At 39.2% G+C, this 26987-nt stretch overlaps 1 protein-coding gene across 1 annotated transcript in view; it reads right to left on the minus strand.

Moving 5' to 3' along the window:
• Positions 1 to 26987, minus strand: part of PIR (pirin) — a 92648-nt gene that overhangs the window by 22477 nt on the left and 43184 nt on the right. Inside the window, exons 6-7 of the mRNA XM_080653490.1 lie at positions 13189 to 13273; positions 8263 to 8307 (exon numbers count right to left, since the gene is read on the minus strand). Of these exons, the coding sequence (XP_080509616.1) occupies positions 8263 to 8307; positions 13189 to 13273 (130 nt within the window). The remainder of the gene's footprint in view (positions 1 to 8262; positions 8308 to 13188; positions 13274 to 26987) is intronic.

Here is a 26987-nt window from a genome sequence, read left to right on the forward strand (position 1 = left end):
CTCAAAATCACTGATAATCCAAGAAATGCAAATCAAACAACAATGAGGTACTATCTCATACCTGTCAGAATGCCTATTATCAACAAATCAACAAACGACAAGTTCTGGGGAGAATGCAGACTGGTGCAGCCACTGTGGAAAACAGTATGGAGTTTCCTCAAAAAGTTAAAAATGGAACTCCCATTTGACCCAGTGATCCCACTTCTAGGAATATATCCCAAGAAATCAGAAACATCAATCAGAAAGGATATATGCACCCCTATGTTCATAGCAGCACAATTTACAATAGCTAAGATTTGGAAACAGCCTAAATGCCCATCAGCCGATGAGTGGATTAGAAAACTATGTGATACATCTACACAATGGAATACTACGCTGCACTAAAAAAGAAGGAACTTTTACCATTTGCAGCAGCATGGATGGAACTGGAGAGCATTATGCTAAGCGAAATAAGCCAGTCAGAGAAAGAAAAATATCATATGATCTCACTCATATGTGGAATATAATGAACAACATAAACTGATGAACAAAAACAGATCCAGAGTCACAGAAGCACTGAACAGACTGTCCAACCTATGAGGGAAGGTGGGGGGCGAGGGGGTAAGAGATCAACCAAAGACATGTATGCATGCTATGAGCATAACCAATAGACACAGACACTAGGGAGGTGAAGGCATGTCCTGGGGGGTGGGAGCAGCCGGGGAGAGAGGTCAATAGGTGAGGGGGCGGGGAAAGAGACTCATGTAGTACTTTAAAAAGTAAAGAATTTAAATTAAAAGAAAAAAGACAGGAATGTGTCATTGCATCTGAAACTGGATGGCCCACAATGAAGAAAACATTTCCTATCTAACCCTTTACCAAAAGTTTGCTGCCCCTGCTTTTACTCATTCTGCACACACATTTCTGGTATCCATACCACCTTAGGAATTATATGCTTTTTTTAAATTTCTTTATTGATTAAGGTATTACATATGTGTCCTTATTCCCCCATTACCCCCCAACTCCCATTCATGCCCCCTGTTGTCTGTGTCCATTGATTAGGCTTACATGCATGCATATAAGTCCTTTGGTTGATCTCTCCCCCTTACTCCCACCCTCCGCTACCTTCCCTGAGGTTTGACATTCTGATTGATGTTTCTCTGTCTCTGGATCTATTTTTGTTCATCAGTTTATGTTGTTCATTATATTCCACAAATGAGTGAGATCATGTGATATTTATCTTTCTCTGACTGGCTTATTTCACTTAGCATAATGCTCTCCATCTCCATCCATGTTGTTGCAAATGGTAGGAACTCCTTCTTTTTTACCGCAGCATAGTATTCCACTGTGTAGATGTACCACAGTTTTCTAATCCACTCATCTGCTGATGGGCACTTAGGCTGTTTCCAAATCTTAGCTATGGTGAATTGTGCTGCTATGAACATAGGGGTGCATATGTCCTTTCTGATTCGTGTTTCTAATTTCTTGGGATATATTTCTAGAAGTGGGATCACTGGGTCAAATGGGAGTTCCATTTTTAGTTTTTTGAGGAAACTCCATACTGTTCTCCACAGTGGCTGCACCAGTCTGCATTCCCACGAGCAGTGCACGAGGGTTCCTTTTTCTCCGCATCCTTGCCAACACTTGTCCTTTGTTGATTTGCTGATGATAGCCATTCTGACAGGTGTGAGATGGTACCGCATTGTTGTTTTGATTTGCATCTCTCTGATGATTAGTGACTTTGAGCAGGTTTTCATATGTCTCTTTGCCTTCCTTCTGTCTTCTTTAGGAAAGTGTCTATTTAGATCAGTTGCCCATTTTTTTTATGGCTTTTTTTTTTATTAAGGTATTATATGTGTACATATCTTACCATTGCCCCCCCCACCCCACTCCCATACATGCCTCACCCCCCAATGTTTTGCATCCGTTGGTTACTCTTATATACATGCATATAAGTCCTTCAGTTGATCTCTTATTTCCCCCACCTCTCCCTAACCTTACTGCTGTAATTTGACAGTCTGTTTGATACTTTACTGCCTCTGTATCTATCTTTTTGTTCATCAGTTTATAATGTTTTTCATTATCCCCAAATGAGTGAGATCATGTGGTATTTCTCTTTCATTGACTGGCTTATTTCACTTAGCATAATGTTCTCTAATTCCATCCAGGTGCCTACAAATGGTAGTAATTCCTTCTTTTTTATGGCAGCATAGTATTCCATTGTGTAGATGTACCATAGTTTTCTGATCCAGTCATCTGCTGATGGGCACCTAGGCTGTTTCCAAATCTTAGCTATGGTAAATTGTGCTGCTATGAACATAGGGGTGCATATATCCTTTCTGATTGGTGTTTCTAGTTTCTTAGGATATATTCCCAGGAGTGGGATTACTGGGTCAAATGGGAGTTCCATTTTCAGTTTTTTGAGGAAACTCCATACTGTTCTCCACAGTGGCTGCACCAGTCTGCATTCCCACCAGCAGTGCACGAGGGTTCCTTTTTCTCCGCATCCTCGCCAACACTTGTCGTTTGTTGATTTGTTGATGATAGCCATTCTGACAGGTGTGAGATGGTATCGCATTGTCGTTTTGATTTGCATCTCTCGGATACTTAGTGACTTTGAGCATGTTTTCATGTGTCTCTTGGCCCTCCTTCTTCTTTCGAAAAGATTCTATTTAGGTCCGTTGCCCATTTTTTTATTGGATCATTTATCTTCCTTTTATTAAGTTGTATAAGCTGCCTGTAGATGTTGGAAATTAAACCTTTATCAGTGATACCATTTGCAAATATGTTCTCCCATACAGTGGGGTTTCTTGTTGTTTTATTGATGGTCTCCTTTGCTGTGCAAAAAGCTTTTTATTTTGATGTAGTCCCATTTGTTTATTTTCTCTTTAGTTTCCATTACCCTAGGAGCAGTATCAGTGAAGAAATTGCTTTGGCATATGTCAGATATTTTTCTGGCTGTGGATTCCTCTAGTATTTTTATGGTTTCTCGTCATATATTTAAGTACTTGATCGATTTTGAGTTTATTTTTGTGTATGGTGTAAGTTGGTGGTCTAGTTTAATTTTTTTGCATGTATCTGTCCAATTTTCCCAACACCATTTATTGAAGAGACTGTCATGACTCCATTGTATGTTCATGCCTCCTTTGTCAAATATTAATTGAGCATAGTGATTTGGGTTGATTTCTGGGTTCTCTATTCTATTCCATTGATCTATATATCTGTTCTTGTGCCAGTACCAGGAAGTTTTGAGGACAGTGGCTTTGTCATACAGCTTGAAATCTGGTATTGAGATCCCACCTACTTTGTTCTTCTTTCTCAGGATTGCTGTGGTTATTCAGGGTCCTTTTTTATTCCAGATGAATTTTTGGAGAGTTTTTTCTAGGTCTGGGAAATATGCCGTTGGTATTTTAATGGGGAGTGCCTTGAATCTATAGATTGCTTTGGGTAGTATGGACATTTTAATGATGTTGATTCTCCCAATCCATGAACATGGTATGTTCTTCCATCTGTTTATGTCTTCCTCTATCTCTTTTTTCAGTGTCCTGTAGTTTTCCGCATATAGGTCTTTTACCTCCTTAGTTAAGTTTATTCCTAGGTATCTTAATTATTTTGGTGTGATGGTAAATGGGATTGTTTTCTTAGTCTCTCTTTCTGTAAGTTTACTGTTGGTGTATAGAAATGCCATAGATTTCTTGGCATTACTTTTGTATCCGCTACATTGCCGAATTCATAAATTAAGTCTAATATTTTTTTTTGATAGAGTCTTTAGGGTTTTCTATGTACAGTATCATGTCATCTGCAAATAAGGACAGTTTTACTTCTTCTTTTCCAATTTGGATGCCTTTTATTTCTTCTTCTTGTCTAATTGCAATGGCTAATACTTCCAGTACTATGTCGAACAGGAGTGGTGAGAGTGGGCATCCCTGTCTTGTTCCTGTTCTTAGGGGAAATGGTTTTAGTTTTTGCCCATTGAGTATGATGTTAGCTGTGGGTTTATCATAGATAGCTTTTATTATGTTGAGGTATGATCCTTCTATTCCCACCTTGTTGAGAGTTTTTATCAAGAAAGGGTGTTGGATTTTGTCAAATGCTTTTTCTGTATCAATTGATATGACTATGTGATTTTTATCTCTCAATTTGTTTATGTGATGTATCACGTTTATTGATTTTCGGATATTGTACCATCCTTGCATTCCTGGGATAAATCCTACTTGGTCATGGTGTATGATCTGATGCAGTCCTCTGCTTCTTCTAGTCTACCTTTGATGCTTTTTATTGAGTTCTTTACAACAGCGATGTCATTTCTAATTTCTTCTTCATTTCCTCTTGGTTCTTACTCATATTGTTGAATTTGTCTTCCATTCTTTTCAGCCACCTTATAACCATTTATCTGAATTCTTTCTCTGACAGGTTGCTTGCCTCCATTTCATTTACTTCCTTTTCTGGTGATGCCTGCTTTTCTTTCATATGTGGGTTGTTTCTTTGTCTCCACGTGGTCTCTCTTCTCCAGGTGTCTGGTTATGTAGTCCTCTCTCTCCTGCGTTGATTTAAAGGCACAAAAAAATACACAACCAGGTACAACACACAAGGCACTGAATAGAAATGTATTCACAATATTAATAACCCCAAATAAAGGTGACCACCAGAGAAAGGCAAATTAGGGGATAGGAGAGAAAGAAAAAGAGAGAGAGAAAAAAGAAAGGAGTGCCAAAATGAAATTGGGAAAAGGAAAAAAAGGTAAGAGAAAAAAGAAAGAGAATAAGAAAGAAAAAGGGAACAAACTATATATATGGGGAAAAAACTCCAATAGAACAGCCACTAATCCCAGCAAATGCCAGCAACAAGTACCTGAAGATGAATACAAACTACAAACAACAACTAATATCAAGTGAGGCGAGGGAAAACAGATGCAAAAAACAAACAAAAACAAAGCAAACAAAAAAAAAACAAAACAAAATAGAATAAGCAAAAAAATCTCATAAATAAGCATAAAAAATCGATGTAATCAACATTCAAGCAAACAACAACAAAAGGACAGAGAAAAAAAAACAATTTTTTGGATAGTGAAGACAGAGAAGAGAGAGGTGTGTATGAACTCAGAGCAGGGGATTGGAAATTAGATATATAAGTAGGGTGAAATTTTAACAGGGGGTAAAAAGAAAGAATAGGGAGAATCTAAAGCAGGAGAAGGGTAAGATAAACAGGACAACAAAGGGGGAAAAGTTAGGAAGAGAGTGATGGCATAAAGTTAGAGTTGAGATAGAGCATAATGATGCTAAAGGAAAGATGAAAATAGAATGTAGGACCCTAATCTCAAAGTCAAATAAAGAGAAAATAAAATGACACTTTAAAAAAAAAAGTAAAATAATAGTAGTAATAATCCTGATTGAAAATAGAAATGTAATAATTAAAAAGGTAAAATCAAGTGAGGAAAAAAGAAAAAAAATTAGTTTCTTAAGTAAAAGATGAAAAAAATAAAATAAATAAAAAATTTTAAAAAATAAAAATAAAATGTGTAGTAGTGAAGCTCATTCACTTCCTCTAATGTTCTGTTTAGCACGCCTGTTTCCCAGTCAGGACAGTATTGCAGTTCCCTGCATTCTGCTGCTCCTCAGTATTGTAAGCCAGTCCTGATTTTTAAGTAGGTGGTGTGTCTTACTTTCTTGTATTCCTTAATTTGTGATTACACAAGAGTCAATTTGTGATTCAGCCCCTGGGTGGCAGTGTTTCTGGATTGACCTCCGGGTCTATAGGTCCTCTCTAGCCAATGCTTAGATCCTGCTTTCCCTGTGGCACTCAATACCGGTTTGTGGGAGTGGGCTGCCCCAGAGCTGGTTCTCTGATGGTCACTCCCCGCTCTGATCCCCAGGTTCCAGAAAAACAACTTTCCCCTGCAGTCTCCTAGGGTGTCCCCAACTGGGTGATCCTATGTATTGGGCTCAGTAATCAGAAGCAAGGATTCAAAGAGGAGAAAGCGCGAGTGTGCGAACTCTGGGTCTGCACGTAAGCCTGCTCAATCCCCTTTTCCCCCTTGTGTCCAAGCAGCCGGCACACTTTCAAAATTTTTAGGCTGTCCTTCTGCGTCAGATCAAAATGGGTTGCTTTTTAGAGATCCCCTCTGTTATCAGCTCTGAGGACCCCCTTCCACATTCACAGATCACGCCAGCCCCAACAGCCACGGATTTTTCTAGGCGTAGACTTCCCCCTGTCCTCCAGCTCCTGCAGTGCGCGCATTTCTCTGTCCTGCTGGGACCAGAGACCTCACCTTATCCCAGGCGAAATCTGACCTTTCCATGGTGGAGTATAGAGCTCCTCTGAATCCGCATGTTTGCACTAATTGGGGACCAGTGCTCTGGGGTTCGCAGCTGTTTGCTGGGTGCCACAGTTGTAGATTTTCAGGCTTTCGATAACATCCACTTTCCCCTTCAAGATGGCGTGGTCTCCACGTCCGAGCTGGTGGCTCCGGGTGGGAACCCAGAAACAGTGGGGGCTGCCCGGTCAGGGGAGCCCCGTCCAGCAGTCCCCCACCTTCTCCTGGAGTACAGCTGTCCCTCAACTCACTCCCTGTGCGACCCTCAGCTGTTCTTTCTATCTGCTCTGGGACAAGGCTCAGGACATGTCTGTCTATTCCACTGCCATTTTTTCCCCCTCTCATATGCTTTCTTGATCACTTTCCATTTGTGCAAGATTATTTTGTTTCTCCTGAAATCATAAGTCTGGGATTCTACCTCCAAAAAAGGGTTTGTGTGCACATGGTCCTATGATACTACCATAATTTTTTCACATTTTCTCAAATGCTAAAATAAAATAATTTTGCTTCTGACCCATAATTCAAATGCTATTCAGTGAAAGAGGGACTAAGCCCCTTTCTGCTGCATAAAATCAAAATACATGGGTTTGTGTTACTATGATTTTTCAAAAAAAAATGATTTCAGGCAGTTGAACACCACTTTTGGAGAAGATAAAGAATGGTTTAAATGGCTCTGGGTGTGGCCTTCAAGTCCTGAGCAGATGTTATCAGTAAGCCATCTGTCTGGGATTAATAGTGTATATTGCCCAAGGAGGTGGCTATGTTAGGGCCCCAGGAAGTTCAATGTTGAGGAGGCTAGCCTACCAAAGTGGGGTGGAAAGTACCCAACTTCAAGAGGGTCTCAGAAATGGGATTCTTGGCCTTTGGAGCAGTCAGGTGCTATGTCCCATCCCCCATCCACACCACCTATCACTGTCCATATGGGGTAGGAAAGGGGAGAGGGAAGGCTGGTTCTTTTACTTTATGTTTTCCCAGAAGCAAAGCCTTTTATGCATATTTGAGTACAAGGAGTTTATTTGGGAGGCAGTCCTAGGAAACACCACTCTAAGAAAGTTAGGAAAGGGAAGGCAGACAATGAAGGGTGTGTTATCAAACACACACCCACAGTGGGCTGCTTGAACATAATCCCATAGGAAACTTTAGGAAAAGGCCTCACTCACAGGCTCAGAGTCATCCGACCTGACTAGTGAGGTAGCTTCCAGGAATGTTAATTCTCCAGCACTGGCTGGGGTTAGAATAGCCTTCCCAGGTTTCATAGAAAGCCTCAAGCCAAGAGACATAGACATTACTGGCAGTAGGAAATTGGTCAGCGGGCCCTGAGGAGGTAGGATGACAAGCTAGATGGTATGGTCACTGCATTGTCATTGTACAAAGAATATGGGGTGGAGTGTAGGAAGTGAGTTTGAGGAACTCTTGGTTCTGGTCCTGGATCTAACCCTGGCAAGTTAAATAACTTGCTTTAGACTTTACTTTCTTCATCGATAAAATGAGAGTTGTTTGAGTCTTGAACGTCCCTTCTAGACTAGACTCAACAAGTGACATACTAGTATATACAACCCTTAGGATAAGAGAAAAGCATCTTCCACCTCATGGGAAATAGATTCCTGCTCCCCTTGAAGCCTGCTAGAACTCTATCCCTTTATCAGTATGGAGGTTGTCAAGATCTTAGCAAAGTGTCAAGCCACATAATCGTGCCTGGATCTTATATCTGCACACAGGCCACAGTAAAATGGCTGATGTCATGACTGGTGTTTGTCTTCTCCTCCCGCTCTGAACATGCTGGAAGCTGAGTGGTGACCCATCCTGGGTGTACCGGGATATACTAGGATGTAAAGAGAGCTGATGCTGGACGGAAGGAAGTGCAGTATTCAATTACATAAAAAGGTTCATCTTACCTTTCCTACCTTTCCTCCCCTTCAGTAATTTAATTATATTGCAATGGAACCCAAAGCAGCATACACATCACTTACCAATATACGCATTTCCAGAAATGGTATAAATGAAGCTTGTCCACCCTGAAAAAGGACCAGCAAAATTAAAAGGTTAGTGTCTAGAATACCAAAAGGAACAAAGATATAACAATATTTAACAATATATGTCTATATGAAATACAAATATATAAATTTATATAACAGATATAAAAAATAAATTTGGAGATGAAATCCTTTATTTCCTTTTAGATATATATTTAAAAATTTAAGTTCTGTGAACTGTTTAAAACACACACACACTTACACATGGACACACACACACACTCCTAAACCTAAATGATTTGGCCCCAAATGTTGTAGAGCCACCCAAATAGACAGTGTACAATTTGCTTGGCTATACATCTATATATATCTATATACCAACTGCTGTATTAACAAACTGTCCCTTCCAGTTCTAACATCATGCTAATAGCTGCAACACACCAGTCTGGCTTATCTATAGTTCATTGTGCTTCTTTCTCTCCAGGAACAAAATGCTAGAAATATGCTTTCCTTTACTTAGTTGCACGTTAGTTTTCATTGAATTAATTTCTTCTTATCTATCCTAAAATAAAGTATGAAATCCATGGATGCATAATCCATGGGGCCACAAATGGGTTTTGGACAGCCTGTGCACTCCCTGGAACTGTCCCCAGAATTTTTCTAGTGTGGAAACTTTTCTGTGAAGAGGGTACACAGCACTCACCATATTCCTACTGTGACCCATGGAACCAAGAGCTCAGAACCATGAACCACCTGCCTTTGGATCTTTGAGTACCAGTACTGGATTTTCATGGACATTTATGTATTGTACTCATGGTCCAGAAGAGATGTTGTGGTGCTACTGAGAGACATGAATCTATAAATGGCAAGCTCAAAAGGGAATTAGGATATCACTCCATGCCTTCAGTGGAAAAGGAAAAGATCCGGGAGGGGGTCAAAAAGAGACAAAATGGGAGACATATCTGTAATACTGACAATAATAAAAAAGGGAAGGGAAGGGAAGGGAAGGGAAGGGAAGGGAATGAATATATATGTCAGTGTGGTATATATAGAGAAGGTACCACTATGGGCCGACGGGGACAATTTGTGGGGGGGGGTTGTACTTGGGAAGGGAAGGGAAGGGAAGGGAAGGGAAGGGAAGGGAAGGGAAGGGAAGGGAAGGGAAGGGAAGGGAAGGGAAGGGAAGGGAAGGGAAGAACCTAGGAAGTAAATGCAGGTCAGTGTTCAAGGTGGAAGAGCAGGGCTCTAACTGAGTCCTCTAGTAGAGGACAGTTTTTCCTCCCTGAGATTTTACTAGAATAAGTTTTAAGGCCTCTGGAAGTAACACTATTTGCTCATAGCTCACTCACACTTTTTCTCCCTTATTGACCCACTCTCTCAGTCTTCTCAGTTCAGTCTACCATCATTTAGTGAACATTTACCACTCACTGTGGGTAGAGATAGGAAAATGAATAAGGCACAGCCAAATTTTCAAGTCATATAATTTCAGGGAGGGAGGTTCATGGTAAATGTGAAAGTGCATGCTAACAATTTACAGCCCCAATTCCATGTGTCTTATCTGGATGGGTTGGCTCTACCAGAGGCCTTCTCTCTCTGCTTTGTACTGATGCTAAGCTTCCCTAGCCCTATTTAGCCTGATTTATACTAAAACTCTGCGACAAAACCCATTCCTTCCCTTAGCTGCTTTTTAAAATTTTCACCATTGAAAATTGTTTAAATTTTTTAAAGTATAAATATCTTTATTGATTTTTCCATTATAAAAAGTAATACACATAACTTGAAAATACAGGTGTGGACAAAAGTAGGTTTATAATTCTGAGTGAAATTCTTTTGAGTTAATAAAGCTATTGTAATAATCTGTATGTATTCTTCTGTATGAACAACTGTAAACCCTCTTTTGCCCATGCCTGTATTTTAATACCGTGAAAGTATGTGATGTTATCTAAACAAAAGAAATCTTTCTGCAATCTTCATACTTACCCAGACATGAATATTGTTAGTAATTCTGTATTTGTACTTTGTTTCTTTTATCTTTTATGCACTATATAGTGTTTGCTTAAAAACGAGAATTAACTCAATGATCTGTTTGGATGCCTTTCCATGTAAAAATTTAGATAAATAACTCATCCTTGGGAAGGACTGCAAAGCATTCCATTGTAAGGACACATCATAATTTATATAAGGTGTTAAAAAGTAATGGTTTCTGAATTTGACAGAACCTCAAAGTTTTCACCTGCTCAACTGGGTTTTTATTGGGGATTATTTTGATTGTTCTAATATCATGTCTCCTCTACCCCCTTTGCTTCATTCCTACTCACCCTCCAAGCAGAAAACTAATCTACACATAATTGCCTGGGTCTGTTTTCTTTCCCTGTTTATTTTCTTACATGATCCAAAAGGACCAAACATTTGCTTACGCAGGTGTCCTCAAACTACGGCCCGCGGGCCACATGCGGCCCGCCGAGGACATTTATCCGGCCCGCCGGGTGCCACTGCCTGTCCTGCTTAGCAGCCGACTCGTCCCGGGCCTGCAGTGCGCATAGGAATTTGTTCATAGTTTTTTTTTTAAAACTATAGTCCGGCCCTCCAATGGTCTGAGGGACAGTGAACTGGCCCCCTGTTTAAAAAGTTTGAGGACCCCTGGAAAGGAATGGCCAACTCAATCTATCAAGTACATTCACCTATTTTTGCCCTGTGAAAAAGTCTTCTATTAGGATATAGAATCCAACTTCATTAGTAATAACATAATTCATGTCACTAGTTGGAAGACACGGGGTTAGAAGGAATGGTATAGGAACAAGGGTGATTTCCTTTTTTCCCCCCCTTCTTTTTAAAATGTGGTCCATCTGCTCTTGCTTCTGTTAAACTTAGATTAATTTCATCAAGCATTGTTTCTTAAAGATACAGCAAAGCAGGAGCCAAATTGTTCAAGAACCACCACATTTTATTAGAATTCCTTCTCTGCCTTGCATCAGCAAAGAGTTATCTTGTGAGATTTTTCAAATCCTTCTTCACTTTCTTCCCCCACCTCTCCTCCCACTTTTATGTCCTGCACTAGGAATGATACGATCCCCACATTTTTATTGTGCTGTCAGAGGTCACTGGCCCTACAATTTCCTGTCTTCTACAAATGTCCTCTCCAAGCTACTGGCTCTTTGCAGCTGGGAAACTCTTCCCTTTCCTCAGGCAATAAGAAAGAAAATGAGCTGGGATGGAGGTCACATTTTACCTCTGGCCCTGTAGGACAGTTTAATCAGTAACACATTTAAGTCAGAACTCCCTTAGTCAAACATAAAAAATGTAAAACTTTGCTTTTAAATATGTAAATCATTTTCTGTGGCATTTGCTCTCATTTCCATGGAGGTTCCCAATTCTTGCAAAGGTCCCTAGTGAGAGCTTTACTTGGCCTACATTCCTTGGCTTAATCCAGCTCATTTTCCTTCTGCCTCTCAGTCTTAGAGTTCACTAGTTCATTGAATTTTACAACTACTCCTTATACATATATGTGTTTTAGTAAAACAATGACAAAATAACCCAAAATGTGTATATTTACATGCATATATATGTCAGTGTACAAAAGTAAGTGTAGATACATCTGTGATTTCCCTAGATGTGGTATATATAGAGAAGGTACCACTATGGGCCGATAAGGGAGGAAAAGGGAATGTGGGGACGGGGACACAAACTCAAAAAAAGAAAAAAGTTAAAGTATCTACCACACTTATTGTCATAAAAATTATGTATAAGGGTAGGCATATGTTTAAGTGAATGACAATTTGTGGGGGGGGGTTGTACTTAAAAATAAGCAGAATGAAGAAAAAAAAAAGAAAATAATGGGTCTGAGGTTGATGACTAATGACCTCAGGTGTAACCATTTCTTTAAAGTGTTCTTTTTTTAATCTTTATTGTTGAAAGTATTATAGATGTCCTCCCTTTTTCCCCCTTGCCCTTTCCACCCATTTCCCTCCCCACCTCAGGCTTTCAATACCCTATTGTCTGTGTTCAAGGGCACTGCATATATGCCTATAAATTCTTTGGTTAATCTCTTCCCACCCACCCCCTCCTCCTTCCCTCTTCCCTCTGAGATCCGGTAGTCTGTTCCATGTTTCCAGGCCTCTGGTTCTATTTTTATTTTTATTTTCAATAAAATTGGCCTTAAATTCCTGGGAGTTTTCTAATTATTCTTTGTATTTAAATGTCAGCCTAAAGGTAAGTATTCCATAGCAATACTTTTATCAAGAAATGTGAATATTGCCCTAGCCAGTTTGACTCAGTGGATAGAGTGTCGGCCTGGGATCTGAAGGGTCCCGGGTTCGATTCCGATCAAGGGCACATGCCCGGGTTGTAGGCTTGATCCCCAGTGGGGGGCGTGCAGGAGGCAGTCAATCAATGATTCTCTCTCATCATTGATGTTTCTATCTCTCTCTCTCTTTCCCTTCCTCTCTGAAATCAATAAAAATATATTTTTTAAAAAAGAAATGTGTATATCTCAATCGAAGTTGTGTGTACCACAATCAAAGATATGTGTATCTCAATTAGCGATGTGCTTGCTCATAAGTAAGAAGGTCAGAATTTGCCTCCAGGAACACTGAAAGTCAATAGTAGCCAGGAAGTCAGGAGATATCCGTGAAAACACTGCCTTGTCCAGAAAGCCTTTATGTGGCCTTGATACCTGGCTAATTGTTAGGTCTTGGTGTTCATACCTGTAAAATGAGGGAAGTGGCCCAGAGGGTCCTGCCCTAACATTCTATGATTTTCATAACTTGAAAGGACCCATCAATATTGGCTAGTTTACACACAATTTAACATAAACTAAATTCATAGACCTTTGTGCTGAGGTTCAGAATCAAGAACATTCCAGAGAAAGTACCCTCCCTCCTTTTTTTTCCTGTAATGATCACTAAACCCCAGAACCCATCATACCTTTAGGAACAGGCTGGGAATGCTTTGCTCCTTGGTCCAATTTGAAATCCAAATATAAGGTTGGTGTGCGAGTGTAAATCTTGGACTGAAAAGAAAGGGGAAACCATCAGCATCTTTCCAAGAATAGGGTTCTTCTTTACTTCCACTGGGCCCTTCTAGAGGGCCTGGGGCCTGAATCCATTACGTACAATTCCTCCTTTGGAAGGTGCAGTAAAAGCAGGGTAGGGGGTAGGGGCTGGATGGTTTGCCATTACAGCTCCCTCTTAAGGGTCTTGGTCTAAAAGTTAGCCTTCCTGGCTTTACAATATGGGTGACAAGCTATTTCAGGATGGCAGCTATCTCCCAACAGCCATTTCTCAAATATGGTCAGATGTTAATCATTCACTGGCCAGCAGTTGCTCCAAATTTCCACTTAATATCTCTCATCCAACTGTATATTTCTTCCCTAGGTCCCAATAAAGCTATGTGTATTTTGAAATAAAAAAGGGACCCGTAAGCATTTTTTATTTGTTCTAACTTGGACCTCTTAAAAAAAAAATGGTGGTCTACTATTGCTGGCTTGGAAAAGCCATGACTTCAAATGTAAGAAACGCAAACTTTTACAGGATTTTCCATTGTACACAGTGGCTTTGAGTCTGGCAACAGTTAAATAGAGTTTGTAATGCAATATGATACCATTCTGAGTCACTGGCATAGATCGAAAGCCAAGGATGATCACTGTTGCTATAAACCTGATGATGCCTCATTGTTTATCATAAAGCCCAAGTGCTAGTTTTTTTAAACTTAAAATACAAACAAAAAATGAAAAAGCACATAATGCCATATTTGGTAAGGATATAGAGTAATGAACTTTCATACACTACTGGAGGGACTGTAACTTGGTATAAAACTTTAGAAAACTTTAGAGTTCATTAGGTCATTAGTTCATTGATCTAGCTGGCAGTATGTAATACAGGTGAATATGTGCATAAGCTGTGACCCAGCGTTCCAACTCAAAAGTGTATCCCCAACAGAAATGGTCACCTAAAGACATGTACACAAATCTTGATAGTGACATTTTCAGTAACAGACAACAACTGGAAATAGTCCAAATGTCTTTAATGATAAAATAAATAATGAATTGTAATATACTTATACAATGGAATACTACAGAGCAAGGAGGATGAATGAACCCAACCACAAATAACAAGTCAGATAAATCTCACAAGCATAATGCTAAGCACATGAAGGCAAACACAAAAGATAATATACCATATTATTCCATTTCCGTAAAGTTCAAAACAAAGAAAACTAGTCCTGACCAGTGAGGCTCAGTTGGTTGGAGTGTCGTCCCATGCACCAAAAGGTTGTGGGTTCGATTTCAGTTAGGGCGCACACCTAGGTTGTGGGTTTGATCCCATCAGGGTGCTTATGGGATGCAGCTGATCGACGTGTCTCTCTCTCTCTCTCTCTCTCTCTCTCTCTCTCTCTCTCTCTCTCTCCCACTCTCTACCTCCCTCCCTTAAAAAAAATCAGTAAATTATCCTCAGGTGAGGGTTTTAAAAAAGCAAAACTAGTCTATGTTGCTAAAAGTCAGAAAAGTGGTTACCTTGGGAAGTTTGGTAACTGGATCAGTTTAAAAGGGGGTTTCTGGGGCCTGATAATGTTCTGTTTCTTTTATTTTTTACTTTTTTTGTAAAATTTATTTTTATGAAGTTGCAACTTAAATACAGTGAAATGCACAAACCTGAAATATAGTATACAGATTTTTCTTTGCTACGTTTTGTTTTTTGCCTATATACCTATATCAAGCCAAAGAAAACTATCACACCAGAAGGCTTCCTCATGTCCCTTCTGAGTCATTACCCCCAAAATTAATTTGCAAATTAAAAAAGTCCAACTTTTGAAAAATATGATTGATAGACAATAAATGGGCTATTTCACAGTATTTGATACATTTTTATATATATAAACCTCTGAAAACATCAATTAAGATAGTAAGCATATCCCATCACTCTCAGAAGTTTTCTCATGCCTCTTTGTAATCCCTCCATCTCATGCTCCTTATCCCCCAGCAACCATTGCCTGCACTTTATTGAATTTTATATAAATGGAATCATATACATGTAATTTTTGGTCTTGCTTAATTTACTCAATAATTATGTTCTGTTTCTTGACCTGGTTTCTGATTTCATGACTGTGTTCACTTGATGAAAATGCTCTGAGCTGTACACTTGATTTGTATACTTGTTTGTATATATGTTATACCCTGAGTGGCCAGATTATTATGATCTCTGAATGCATAATAATCTGGCCATTCAGTGTGTGTGTGTGTGTGTGTGTGTGTGTGTGTGTGTGTGTGTATTAGAGGACTGGTGCATGAATTCGTGCATGGGTGGGGTCCGGCCAGCCTGGCCAGGGGGAGGGGACATGGGCAGTTGGCCGGTCTGCCTGCTGGTTGAACTCCTGGTCGAGGGGACAATTTGCATATTAGCCTTTTATTATATAGGATATACACTGAGTGGCCATATTATTATGCGTTCAGAGATCATAATAATCTGGCTACTCAGTATATATATATATATATATATATATATATATATATATATATATAATCTTTATTGTTGAAAGTATTACATAGGTTCCTATTTTCCCCCCATTAACCTCTTTCAGCCCACTCCCATCCCTCCCAGGCCCTCACCACCCTAATGTCTGTGTACACAGGTTTTGCATATATGCATACAAGTTCATTGGTTGATCTCTTCCCACCCACCCTCCCCTGCCTTCCCTCTGAGGTTCAAGAGTCTATTCATGCTTCTATATCTCTAGGTCTATACATTATTCTATATAATAAAAGCCTAATAATGCTGTGTCCGACCGTTCCACTAGTTGCTATGACGTGCACTGACCACCAGGGAGCAGATGCTCAGACCACTAGGTTAGCTTGCTACTGGGGTCCAGCCAATCAGGACTGGGCGAGACAGGCTGGACACACCCTGGAGCCCTCCTGCGGTCCCTCTCTGGCTGGCCCGCCCCAATAGGCCCCGAATGCTCCCCATCAGGACTGGGCTAGATGAGCTAGACACACCCTGGAGTCCTTTTGCAGTCCCTCCTCAGCCCAGATTGTGCACCGGTGGGGTCCCTTGGCCTGGCCTGCACCCTCTTGCAATCTGGGACCCCTCAGGGGATGTCGGAGAGCCGGTTTCAGCCAGATCCCCAGGAGATGTTGGAGAACTGGTTTCAGCCAGATCCCCGCAGGCCAGGCTGAGAACCCCACCAGTGCATGAATCTGTGCACCAGGCCTCTAGTATTTTAATAAAAGATTACAGTTATTAAAAACATTAATGTGTAAATAGTCCAAAATTATTGGGCTCGGAATTATTTTCTCCTTCATAAAGGCATCACTTTGCAGAGAATAATTATGTAAATTCCACAAAAACATGGACATTATGTTTATCCAAGGCCAACCCACTGTGCCTGTTACATAGTAGGTGTTCGATAAATATTTATTGAATGACATTTCCTAATGGAAAATCTCATGTATAATAATAAATTTATGTACAGTATACATAGGATATTCATCAATGTTTTTACCTACAAAGAACTTATATGCATATATGCATGTAGCAAAATGCCTTTTTCAGGAAGGGTGATTTGGTATGATTAAAGTGTACATTTGTATATTAAATTGTATAATAGAGAGTTATAAATAATGCTATCAGAAAATTATTCCCTTTCCTATGAATGTTTAATGTACTGAAGCTCTGGGCTTTAAATGGTCTGGTAGGTGGTTTTATATGGCTTAGAAGGTCAAGATGCATCAATACAGCTTCAAAGACAGGAAAGCAAATTCCCTTGTGCATACATAAATGAAACCAGAAAGACCTGTGACATCAAGTGCAACCTGAGGCCAAAGATTCACAATCAATCTGAGGAGCTTGAAACATATATAACACAAGGGCAGCACCAGCAAGATGTAGGAGCTGATTCTCTAGAATCATTAGGTGTGCAAGGCACCATATGGAAAGAATCTGGTTTTGTCTAATGAAGCCTTCTCAAATTACCTCTAAGAAGATCAAGGGTAAATGTCACATAATATCAGATGACTCCTCTATATGAGCAATATTTTGTCCTCTTCCAGAAAAAGAACCCCTGTTTGGTTTAAAGGTCATCTCACATAGCAAAATTTTCACTGATACAACGCCTAGTTGCCCAAAGGAGAAACAAAGGAAAAAATAAACAAATGGGACTACATCAAAATAAAAAGCTTCTGCACAGCAAAAGAAACCATCAACAAAACAACAAGAAAGCCCACTGCATGGGAGAACATATTTGCTAACAATATAGCTGATAAGGAGTAATTTCCAAAATATATAAAGTACTCATACAACTCAACAAAAGGAAGACAAACAATCTAATCAAAAATAGGCAGAGTACCTGAATAGACACTTCTCCAAAGAGGACATACAAATGTCCAAGACACATATAAAAATTGCTCAATGTCACTAATCATCTGAGGGATGCAAATTAAAACAACAGTGATATACCACCTCACACCTGCCAGAATGGCTACCATCAGTAAATCAACAATCAAGTGCTGGCGAGGATGTGGAGAAGAAGGAACCCTCGTACATTGCTGGTGGGAATGCAGCTTGGCACAGCCACTATGGAAAACAGAGTGCAGTTTCCTCAAAAAATTAAAAATAGAACTGCCATTGGACCCAGTGACTCCCACTTCTGGGAATATATCCTAAGAAGCCAGAAACATCAATCGGAAAGAATATATGCACCCCTATGTTCATAGCAGCTCAATTTACAATAGCTAAGATCTGGAAACAGCCCATCAGTAGATGAGTGGATAAAAGGGCTGTGGTCCATTTACACGATGGAATACTATGCAAACTGTAAAAAAGAAGGATCTCTTACCCTTTGAGACAGCACGGAGGGACTTAGAAAGTATTATGCTAAGTGAAATAAGCCAAGACAAGTATCACATGATATTATTTATATGTGGAACCAAATGAACAAAATAAGCTGACAAAATAGATCCAAAGACATGGAAGCATCCAACAGACTGAGGATTCTCAGAGGGAAGGTGAGGGAGGGAAGAGATCAACCAAAGAACTTATATGCATATATGCATAACCCATGGACATAGACAATAGTGGGGTGAAGGCCCGGTGAGGGGTCAGGACAGGGGAAGAGGAGTGTCAATGGGAAAAAAAGGTGACATCTGTAATACTTTCAAAAACAAAGATAATTTTTTTTAAAATATATTTTATTGATTTTTTACAGAGAGGAAGGAAGAAGGATAGATAGTCAGAAACATCGATGAGAGAGAAACATCGATCAGCTGCCTCTTGCACACCTCCTACTGGGGATGTGCCTGCAACCAAGTTACATGCCCTTGACCGGAATCAAACCCGGGACCTTTCAGTCCACAGGCTGACGCTCTATCCACTGAGCCAAACCGGTTTTGGCAATTTTTTTTAAAACTTAAGAAAACACATATATAAATGTCTTTCCTAACCTCTGCCTCAGTGGCAGATGCAGCATCCCTGCCTACAACAGAGATTAATCACAGAGGTTCTTTAATTTTTACTAATATCCTCCCAGAATGTAGTCATAAAAATAATCTTGACCTGGAAATCAAGTCTTTGATGCTAGGATTGCTTTTCCTGCTGACTAGCGAAAAACTTTTCTTCTTTTGGGCTTAGTTCACTCATCTGAAAATCTCGTCTTGAGTCTCACTGATTGTTAAAGTCTTTCTCTGATTCTAAAATTCTGAATCAGAAAATTAATGTTTTCCTCCACATTTTCATTTTTAAAATTCCCTTCTGACTTCTCAGACTAGAGCTATAGAAAAGTGAGATGTGGCTGGGGTGAGGAGGGCAACTAGGCCTATTCTTACCCTCAAACTCAGTCATCAATCTTTTTTTTTAATATATTTTTTACTGATTTTTTACAGAGAGGAAGAGAGAGGGACAGAGAGTTAGAAACATCGATGAGAGAGAAACATCGATCAGCTGCCTCCTACACACCTCCTACTGGGGATGTGCCTGCAACCAAGGTACATGCCCTTGACCAGAATCAAACCCGGGACCTTTCAGTCCGCAGGCCGACGCTCTATCCACTGAGCCAAACCGGTTAGGGCTCAGTCATCAATCTTGCTGTCTGGGCTAGCTTTTACTTTTCTTCCTGCCTCTAATTTCTCAACCTCATTTGTGTTGTCCAAAAAATAGTAACTTACCTCTCTAAGACTGCAACTACATAGATACACGTGTATGTGTGTTTTGCGCACATACACGTGTATCTATGTACTTGCAGTCTTAGAGAGGTAAGTTACTATTTTTTCATAAATTTTATTCATTCGTAAATTTTAAACAGAAACCAATTAGAGACATTACAACATTACAAAGCCACAAATATACTCTATTGTCTTTCAGCATGAAAAGGACTAAAGGGAAACTTTTAAGTTATTTTGAAGGTGTTTTTCATCACCTTATTAACCTAAATAGAATTCTGATTCTAATACCCTTTTTATATTGAAAATCAACCCTAGCCGGCTTGACTCAGTGGATAGAGCGTCAGCCTGCGGACCGAAGAGTCCCAGGTTCGATTCCGGCCAAGGGCACATGCCTGGGTTGCGGGCTCGATCCCCAGTGGGGGGCGTGCAGGAGGCAGCCGATCAATGATTCTCTCTCATCATTGATGTTTCTATCTCTCTCTCCTTCTCTCTCTTCCTCTCTGAAATCAATAAAGAAATATATTTTTTAAAAAATCAGATTATTGAAGATGTCAATATGACACACGTCTTGAATAATCAACTACCCCAACCTAAAAGTACATTATTCTATTTCAATTAATCAATAATGTGATAAAATTCTCAAACACACATAGTTTTTGAAAAGCAGGTAGATTTTGGTTTGTTTGTTTTTTTAGTTTTTATCTTCCATGGTAACTCTGTTGAAATAGCAAATATAAATTATATTTGTTTAACTCAAGGATGATAACATCAGCTTCAAATACAGTTTAAGCAAGCCTGGATTTAATTTTTCTATTACACATTGCTGATTTGCAAAAATAAATAAATATCACCAATAGGCACATTCTTTTCTGTGTTCTGTTTTGTTTATTTTTATGTATAGTATTAATTATCAATAAACCTTCATAATACAATGAGAATTTAATTAAATAAATCATTTTTGGTAGAAACTTAGCTATGTATCTATTTCCATAGGATTAAAATAAATTGGTCCAGTCTAACCTAAAGTAAAACATTCCTCTACAGATGTTTCAGCATGAACAAAACTAAAACCTTTCCATCACTGAAATTTCCCTCTTCCTTTTCTCTATGTTGGTCCTGATTAATAGTGCTGGCACAGGTACTAAAATCCAAAGCTATTCCTCTTTTGTCTTTCTTCTCATTTCATAATTCTCTATTAAAAGTATTTAGAAAACTTATCTTTAAATGAGTTAGTCTGTATGTGAAAAGCCTATTGGATTAAAATCTTAAAGTTCAAATATCAAGTAGGCAAAGTTTCTAGAAGGTAAATAACTCTTCATAAGCGGTTAGGGGTAAATTTTGGCTAACCAACAACAGGAGTACTACCAAACCCATACAAATCTTGTCTCTCGTTCTCTATAAATATGTCAGAATTAAACCTTTAATGAGCCAAAGACACCACTCCAATAATGACCACAAAACAACCAAGACCAAACAGTCTATAAAACCACTTCCTTCCGAACCCCAACTACCTTCATCTTATATCCTTCAAAGGCTTCCCCCTTAACCTGGCTTTTGGTATGATACCCCTGTCAAGCTTGCTTCCTTCCTGTTTTTATCTGTAAATGTGATCTTAATTAGGAGATTAAATCACTTCCACATGGAAGGAATCTGGCTTGCAAACGTCTTCCCAGAGCATGCTACAGTTGATTGCTATGTGTGAGAGTGGCAAAGCAAATATCTTTCATCTTGCCACAGCTACTTTCACAATTAACTGCCACCCATTTATCCCTGAATGCTGCTAATTTTGCCACCATGCTGGTCTTCCTTCCCTAAAAGCAAGTGGCAGCAATTTGTTACATATCAGAGCCGTAATAAATGCTTTTACATTTCTTTCTGGGAACAATTTCAAAGACCCTTTATTATATGATGATTTTTCAGAAAATGCACTTAAATTCTCAATCTTACTATACTATGTTACTTAAGCAAATTATTCTAAGTAACTATACTAACAAGTGTGAATCTTCAATATCCAATAAGAAAAAGAAATAATGTTTCTACCTATTCCTGGCTGCTCACCCTCATGTTGACTCATGCCCTTAATGTTGAACGTTATTGTAAGTTTTTTTTCCTTTTGCATGGTTGCTAACTTTTGATGAATATCTTTACAGATAAATCTTTGACCACATTTCTGGTTTTTTTTTTCCTTCACAGTGAAATTTTGGGTCTAAAACTGTAGACATTTTAAGGGTGCTTGATATATCTGTAGGTTTCTGACTAAATGCAATGTGGCCAAAAGCAAACTGGTCAACATGATCATGTGCATAAACAGCAGTTTTGCTGAACATATCTACCAGTAGTCATTGGTTTTTCTAGACTTGTTAATTTCGCTCACCACGAGGCAGTTTTCAACTTAGTATGTGCTCTACAAATTTTCTTTCGTATAACTCCCTATTGCTAGCAAGTTAACTCATTCCAACAATTCCCCTGTTGTTGCCCACTTAGATTTTTTCCAATATATGTTTGCCACAAACATCGAAAGGGTTAATTGCTGAAAATAAAGGTAAAGAAAAAAAAAACAACTGAGAATCTGAAAAAAAAAAACAGGCAAAAAGAAAAAAATAAGGAAAAAGCTTAACCTGAAAATGTTTAAAGGCACCAACTCCATAGTACAAATAGCAATGCTTGAACAACCATTGTCTAGCAAGTATTTGTTTTTGAACAAAAATTCATTTTAGTAAATTGTTATACTAACTGACTTGCTTTCATTCAAATTGTTTTTTGTCAAATCACTTGGTAACTATCTGTAAATAGTACCTATCTCATCAAAATGTTGACCATCTAATATTTTTAATCTTACCTAATTTAAGAAGCAAAAGTTGATATCTCCTTACTCTTTTAATTTGACTATCAGTTTAGGTGACAATACTAATTTTAATTTACCAAATACTATTAAACAGTATTACTATAAAACAATATCTAAATATATATAGGGCTTAGTACCTAACAGGTACAATTCTAGGTGCTTCATGTATATTAATTAGGCTACTTGTGTTTCCCTTTTTATAAACTATCTTCTCACTAACCTATTTACGTTTTTATTAACTATTCATTAGCTCCCTCATTTGAGAAATACTGATAGAGAGCCTGTAGTGTGCTAGTCATTGAATATGTATATTGGTGAATAAAATATCTGGTCAGACTTCGTGGCGTTTACTTTCTAGTGAGGTAGACAATTAACAAAATAAATATAAAATTATACAGACTGTAAAAGAAATAGAGTACAGAGAGAGAAAATAAAATGGGGACTAGAAAGCCTCAAATGAGAAGAGGTGGGGGTAAGAGGTTTCTGGGCAGAGAAAGGAGCACAGCAGGTACAAAGGCCAGGAGGCAATAAAGAGCTTGGAGGAATCAGGAACTGAGTGGACAACAATATCTAGACACAAAGAAGTTGCTGGAGAGAATGGCATGAGTTCACAGAATTAGAAAAAACTCCCTCAGGTATAAGTCAGAGTAAGGAATTTAGGATTTCTTTAAAGTTCAATGACAACATGTTGACCCAAATTTATCTTCAAGAGATGTCCTGAGCTACTACCATGTGGAGAACTGGAAAGGAGTACGAATAGGAGAGGAGCCCCCTGAAGAGGCTGTTGCAGTGGGCCTGGCCAGGGTTGGACAGGGAGAGAGATAGATAAATTTAACATCTATTTTGGAAATAGAGTTTTACTAATAGACTGGATGTGGGTCAGGGTGGAGAAGGACTAAGGATGACCACCATGTTTTAAATTTGAGCAGCAAGTGATGGTGCCATTCATTCATTAAAATGGAGAACACCAAAAGGAAAACAAGTTTTCATTTGTTTGTTGTCAAGACAGGTGGGGGTAGGGAAAAACAAGACTTCAACTTTTGCTATTTAAAATTTGACATGCCGGGGGGCCATGCAAATGGAGATGTCAGCAGAGAGAGAGTATACAGAGCTCAGAGGTTAGACTTGTGCTGTGAATATAAATGTGGGAGTTACAAGACTATAAATGGCATATAAATCCATGGAATGAAACTGCTGGTGGGAATGCAGACTGGTGCAGCCACTATGGAAAATAGTATGGAGTTTCCTCAAAAAAATAATGGCACTGCCATTTGACCCAATAATCCCACTTCTAGGAATATAGCCTAAGAAACCTGAAACACCAGTCAGAAAGGATATATGCACCCCTATGTTCATAGCAGCACACTTTACAATAGCTAAGATCTGGAAACAGCCCAAGTGCCCATCAGCAGATGAGCAGATAACAAAGCTGTGGTACATTTACAACATGGGATACTATGCAGCTATAAATCCATGAGATGGATAAGGTCACCTAGGGAGATGACATTCAATGACAGAGAAGTGGACTCAGGACTGAGATCCAGGGAACTTGAGCATTTCAGGGGGTCTGGTAGAGGGAAAGGTACCTACATGAGAAAAGAAACTGAGGAGTAAGGAGCATCCAGAGACACAGGAATGCATTATCTCAGAGGCCAAAGTGAGGAGGAGGAACCATTCAACCCATGAAAAGGAAGATTTAACTGTAGCGGGGGTAAAAAAGACCTCTGGGTTTGGCCACATGGAAGTCAGTAGTGACTCAGTGCGCTGATGAGGGTGGAGATCAGGTTGAGAGTATTGGGGAACTGGGGAAGTGGAGATAATGTGTGCAGACAAATCATCTGTGAAGTATGACTCTGAGAGGGAGTAGAGAATCTAGGGGCTGTGGGGTCAATGGGTTGGGAGCTTCTCTTACCAATTAATATGAGATGTGTTTTATAAATAAAGTAAGGTTATTAGTTTTTAATAATATCTGTTATAAAAATCTCCCAGTTTGTTTTTGGCCTTTAATCGCATTGATGGCAGTTCTAATATAGGACAGATCTATCTTTTCTTTCCAATGCTTTTAAACTTAGAAAGTCTTTCTCCATCCAAAGATGAAATTAAATATTTGCCTACATTTTTCTAGTTCAACATTTTAAGCAGTTTATTGTTTGATCTATGCCATATCTATATTACTATGAGGTGTGAGATCATGAGCTAAACTGGTTTCTTTTTATAAATGGTTAACCAGTTGTCCCAGTTAACTGATAGTAATATTCTTTATCATTATTAAGTTTGCATATACACTTGGGTCTATTTCAGGTAGTTTCTGTTTCTGTCAACCACAAGGAAAAGCCTCAATGGAGAAAACGTCCCTAACTAGTTCAGGAACCCCAACTAACAGAGGAAGATGTACGCCATAAGGAATTCTTGTCATCATCTAGTACTTCTCCCACAGGCTCCCCACCTCCTTGTCTTCTTCCATCACTTTCCCACTCAGTCTGCTGGGCTTTGCACTAGGGAAAAAAGCAAACACAGAACATTTTCTCTACCACTTATACCTTTACACACTCAGGAAACTCACTACCACACCTCTTTGGCCCCTGTGTAAAGAACCATACCTTCCTCTTTTTCCTGGAGATCTTAAGGCTTTGAGGAAGTGAAAAGTTGATTTACCACATTATTTAAATCAAATTTGCAACTCTCATTGTTTAGAATAGGCTGATGGTCTTCAACAAAATGATGTCTTCTGTCCTCCATCCAAAGCACTCTGATTTCTGAATTCTTGGTTATTTTAAAAAATTCTGATAAGGAGTGGGAGAGATTAGTTTCCATCCCCAGTGCCAAAGGTATCGTGGGAAGGATTAAAACCCTGTAATCATATTTTGACATATACATGAAGTGCTACATAAAGAGAAAACAAGAAACTCTTAGGCAAAATGCCAATGGCTCTGTATAGGGTGAGAGTTAGAGAGGTCCAGACAACATTTTTAACTTTTGTGAACAATAATGATTGTGAAAAGTCTTGAGCATCAAACTGTGCAGCTAAACAAGAATTTTGGACATAGCCAAAGTATCCTGCAGTCTATTCTCTATAGCATCCTTTTCAAGCAACACTTTAATCAACAGTAATACTCTCATCCCTCTCCTTCTCACCTTTTGTTTTTTAGGGGAGTAGTAGTGAGGGTAGGAAAGCTAAAGGGGAAGAGGATTTCACAGTCCTGAAATTTAACCACAGACATGTAAATTGTGAAACTGGACTTTGATTTCTTCACCCTTTGAGTCAGCATTCTTGAACAAAATTGGCTCACAAATGTTCTAATTTTTTGAAAATTGAAAACAGAGAGCATATGCTCATCTCTTATATGACCAATCCATCTATAATCCTACAAAGGCAACAGTACAATAAAACCACAAATGATCCCTGTATATGACAACAGGGAGCCTTCCTATCCCTTATCACCCAAGCATGGGTAAGGTATTCCAAGGTGAGTCAGCAAATCTATTAACCAATGCTAGAATATTCTTCACCAGGCTTTATAACATTTTTAATTTCTATTAGTTACATTTGGTATTTACTAAGATATTTTTATGAGTTCTTGCAAGAAAGTACATCAAGATGAGAAACTATTTGGCAAAGTTAAGATTTGTTAGAGCTCTGGGGACTGATAACTTTATGTAGATATGATTAAGGGGGAATTTATTATGGCACAGGGCTTCTCCTATGTGATCATTTGCATGACATTGTGACATGGTCAGAGGTGTGTGCTTGTACAGACATGATGGTACTCTTTTGACGTAGAGAAAGAGGTTCATTCGGAAACTTCCTTCCATGAAAATGAACTATGGTATTCCCAAACTAAATGGTGTGATAAGGCAAGGGTACTGTGCAAATAAAATGGGAAAAATTTAAAAACCTAAGTGTGGGTCTAGGTTCCTTCTACAATGAGCCGTCTGACCTTGGAGAAGACTTTTTTGCTTAGTTGGGTTGCAGCATCCTCATCTGCAAAGTGTTGGAATTGGAGAGCTGACCTCTCATGTCTATTGCTGCCAGGCATTCTGATTCCAATAGAAGTTCCAGAAGAAAAAGGAAGAGTAGTTCCTGTTCAGCTCTGAACAACATCTCATACTATCAATTCTAGACTCATGCTGCTCTAAGGACTTCGTTCAGATATTAATACCCTGCCCATTACAGCAATGGAAGAAGTAAATGAATGGAACGTTTCTGTCCAGCTAAATCTGCTGACGGGTTGGAGACCTATGGAAAGGTCAGTACCAGCCTCCCAGCTGGGACACAGAATGGTTCGGGAATTCCTGGGCAAGCCAGAAGTGGTCAGCTCCTGAGCAAAATTACAGATGGGTCAAGAATGTCCTCTGAACCCTTCAATATCTATCTCTCCTCTCAGGCCCTCTCTGTCTTTTAAGTTTATGTGGGTAAAAACCTGCTCTTAGCAGGAAATCGGATTTATATTGAGCTGTGCCAAGCTGGTAATGACCTATATGAGCTTGTGTTTAAGAGCACAAACTGGGCAGCCGCCATCTTGTTAGAATGCCTCAGTTCTCTCCAACATTAGGTTGAGAAATCAATTGGACACATTTTATGTGCCTCCTCAGAGTTTCTCAGCTTCACTAGCTCCTGAGTTCTTGGCCACTTATGGAGACCCCTGGGTGCCATCACTGTTCTCATCCCTAGCAGCCTTGGCCTCTTCCTGACTGCCAAATAAGGAATGGCATTGATTGCCCACGGTG

The sequence above is a fragment of the Plecotus auritus genome (genome assembly GCF_963455305.1).
Source record: "Plecotus auritus genome assembly, chromosome: X".
NCBI classification, from domain to species: Eukaryota; Metazoa; Chordata; class Mammalia; order Chiroptera; family Vespertilionidae; genus Plecotus; species Plecotus auritus.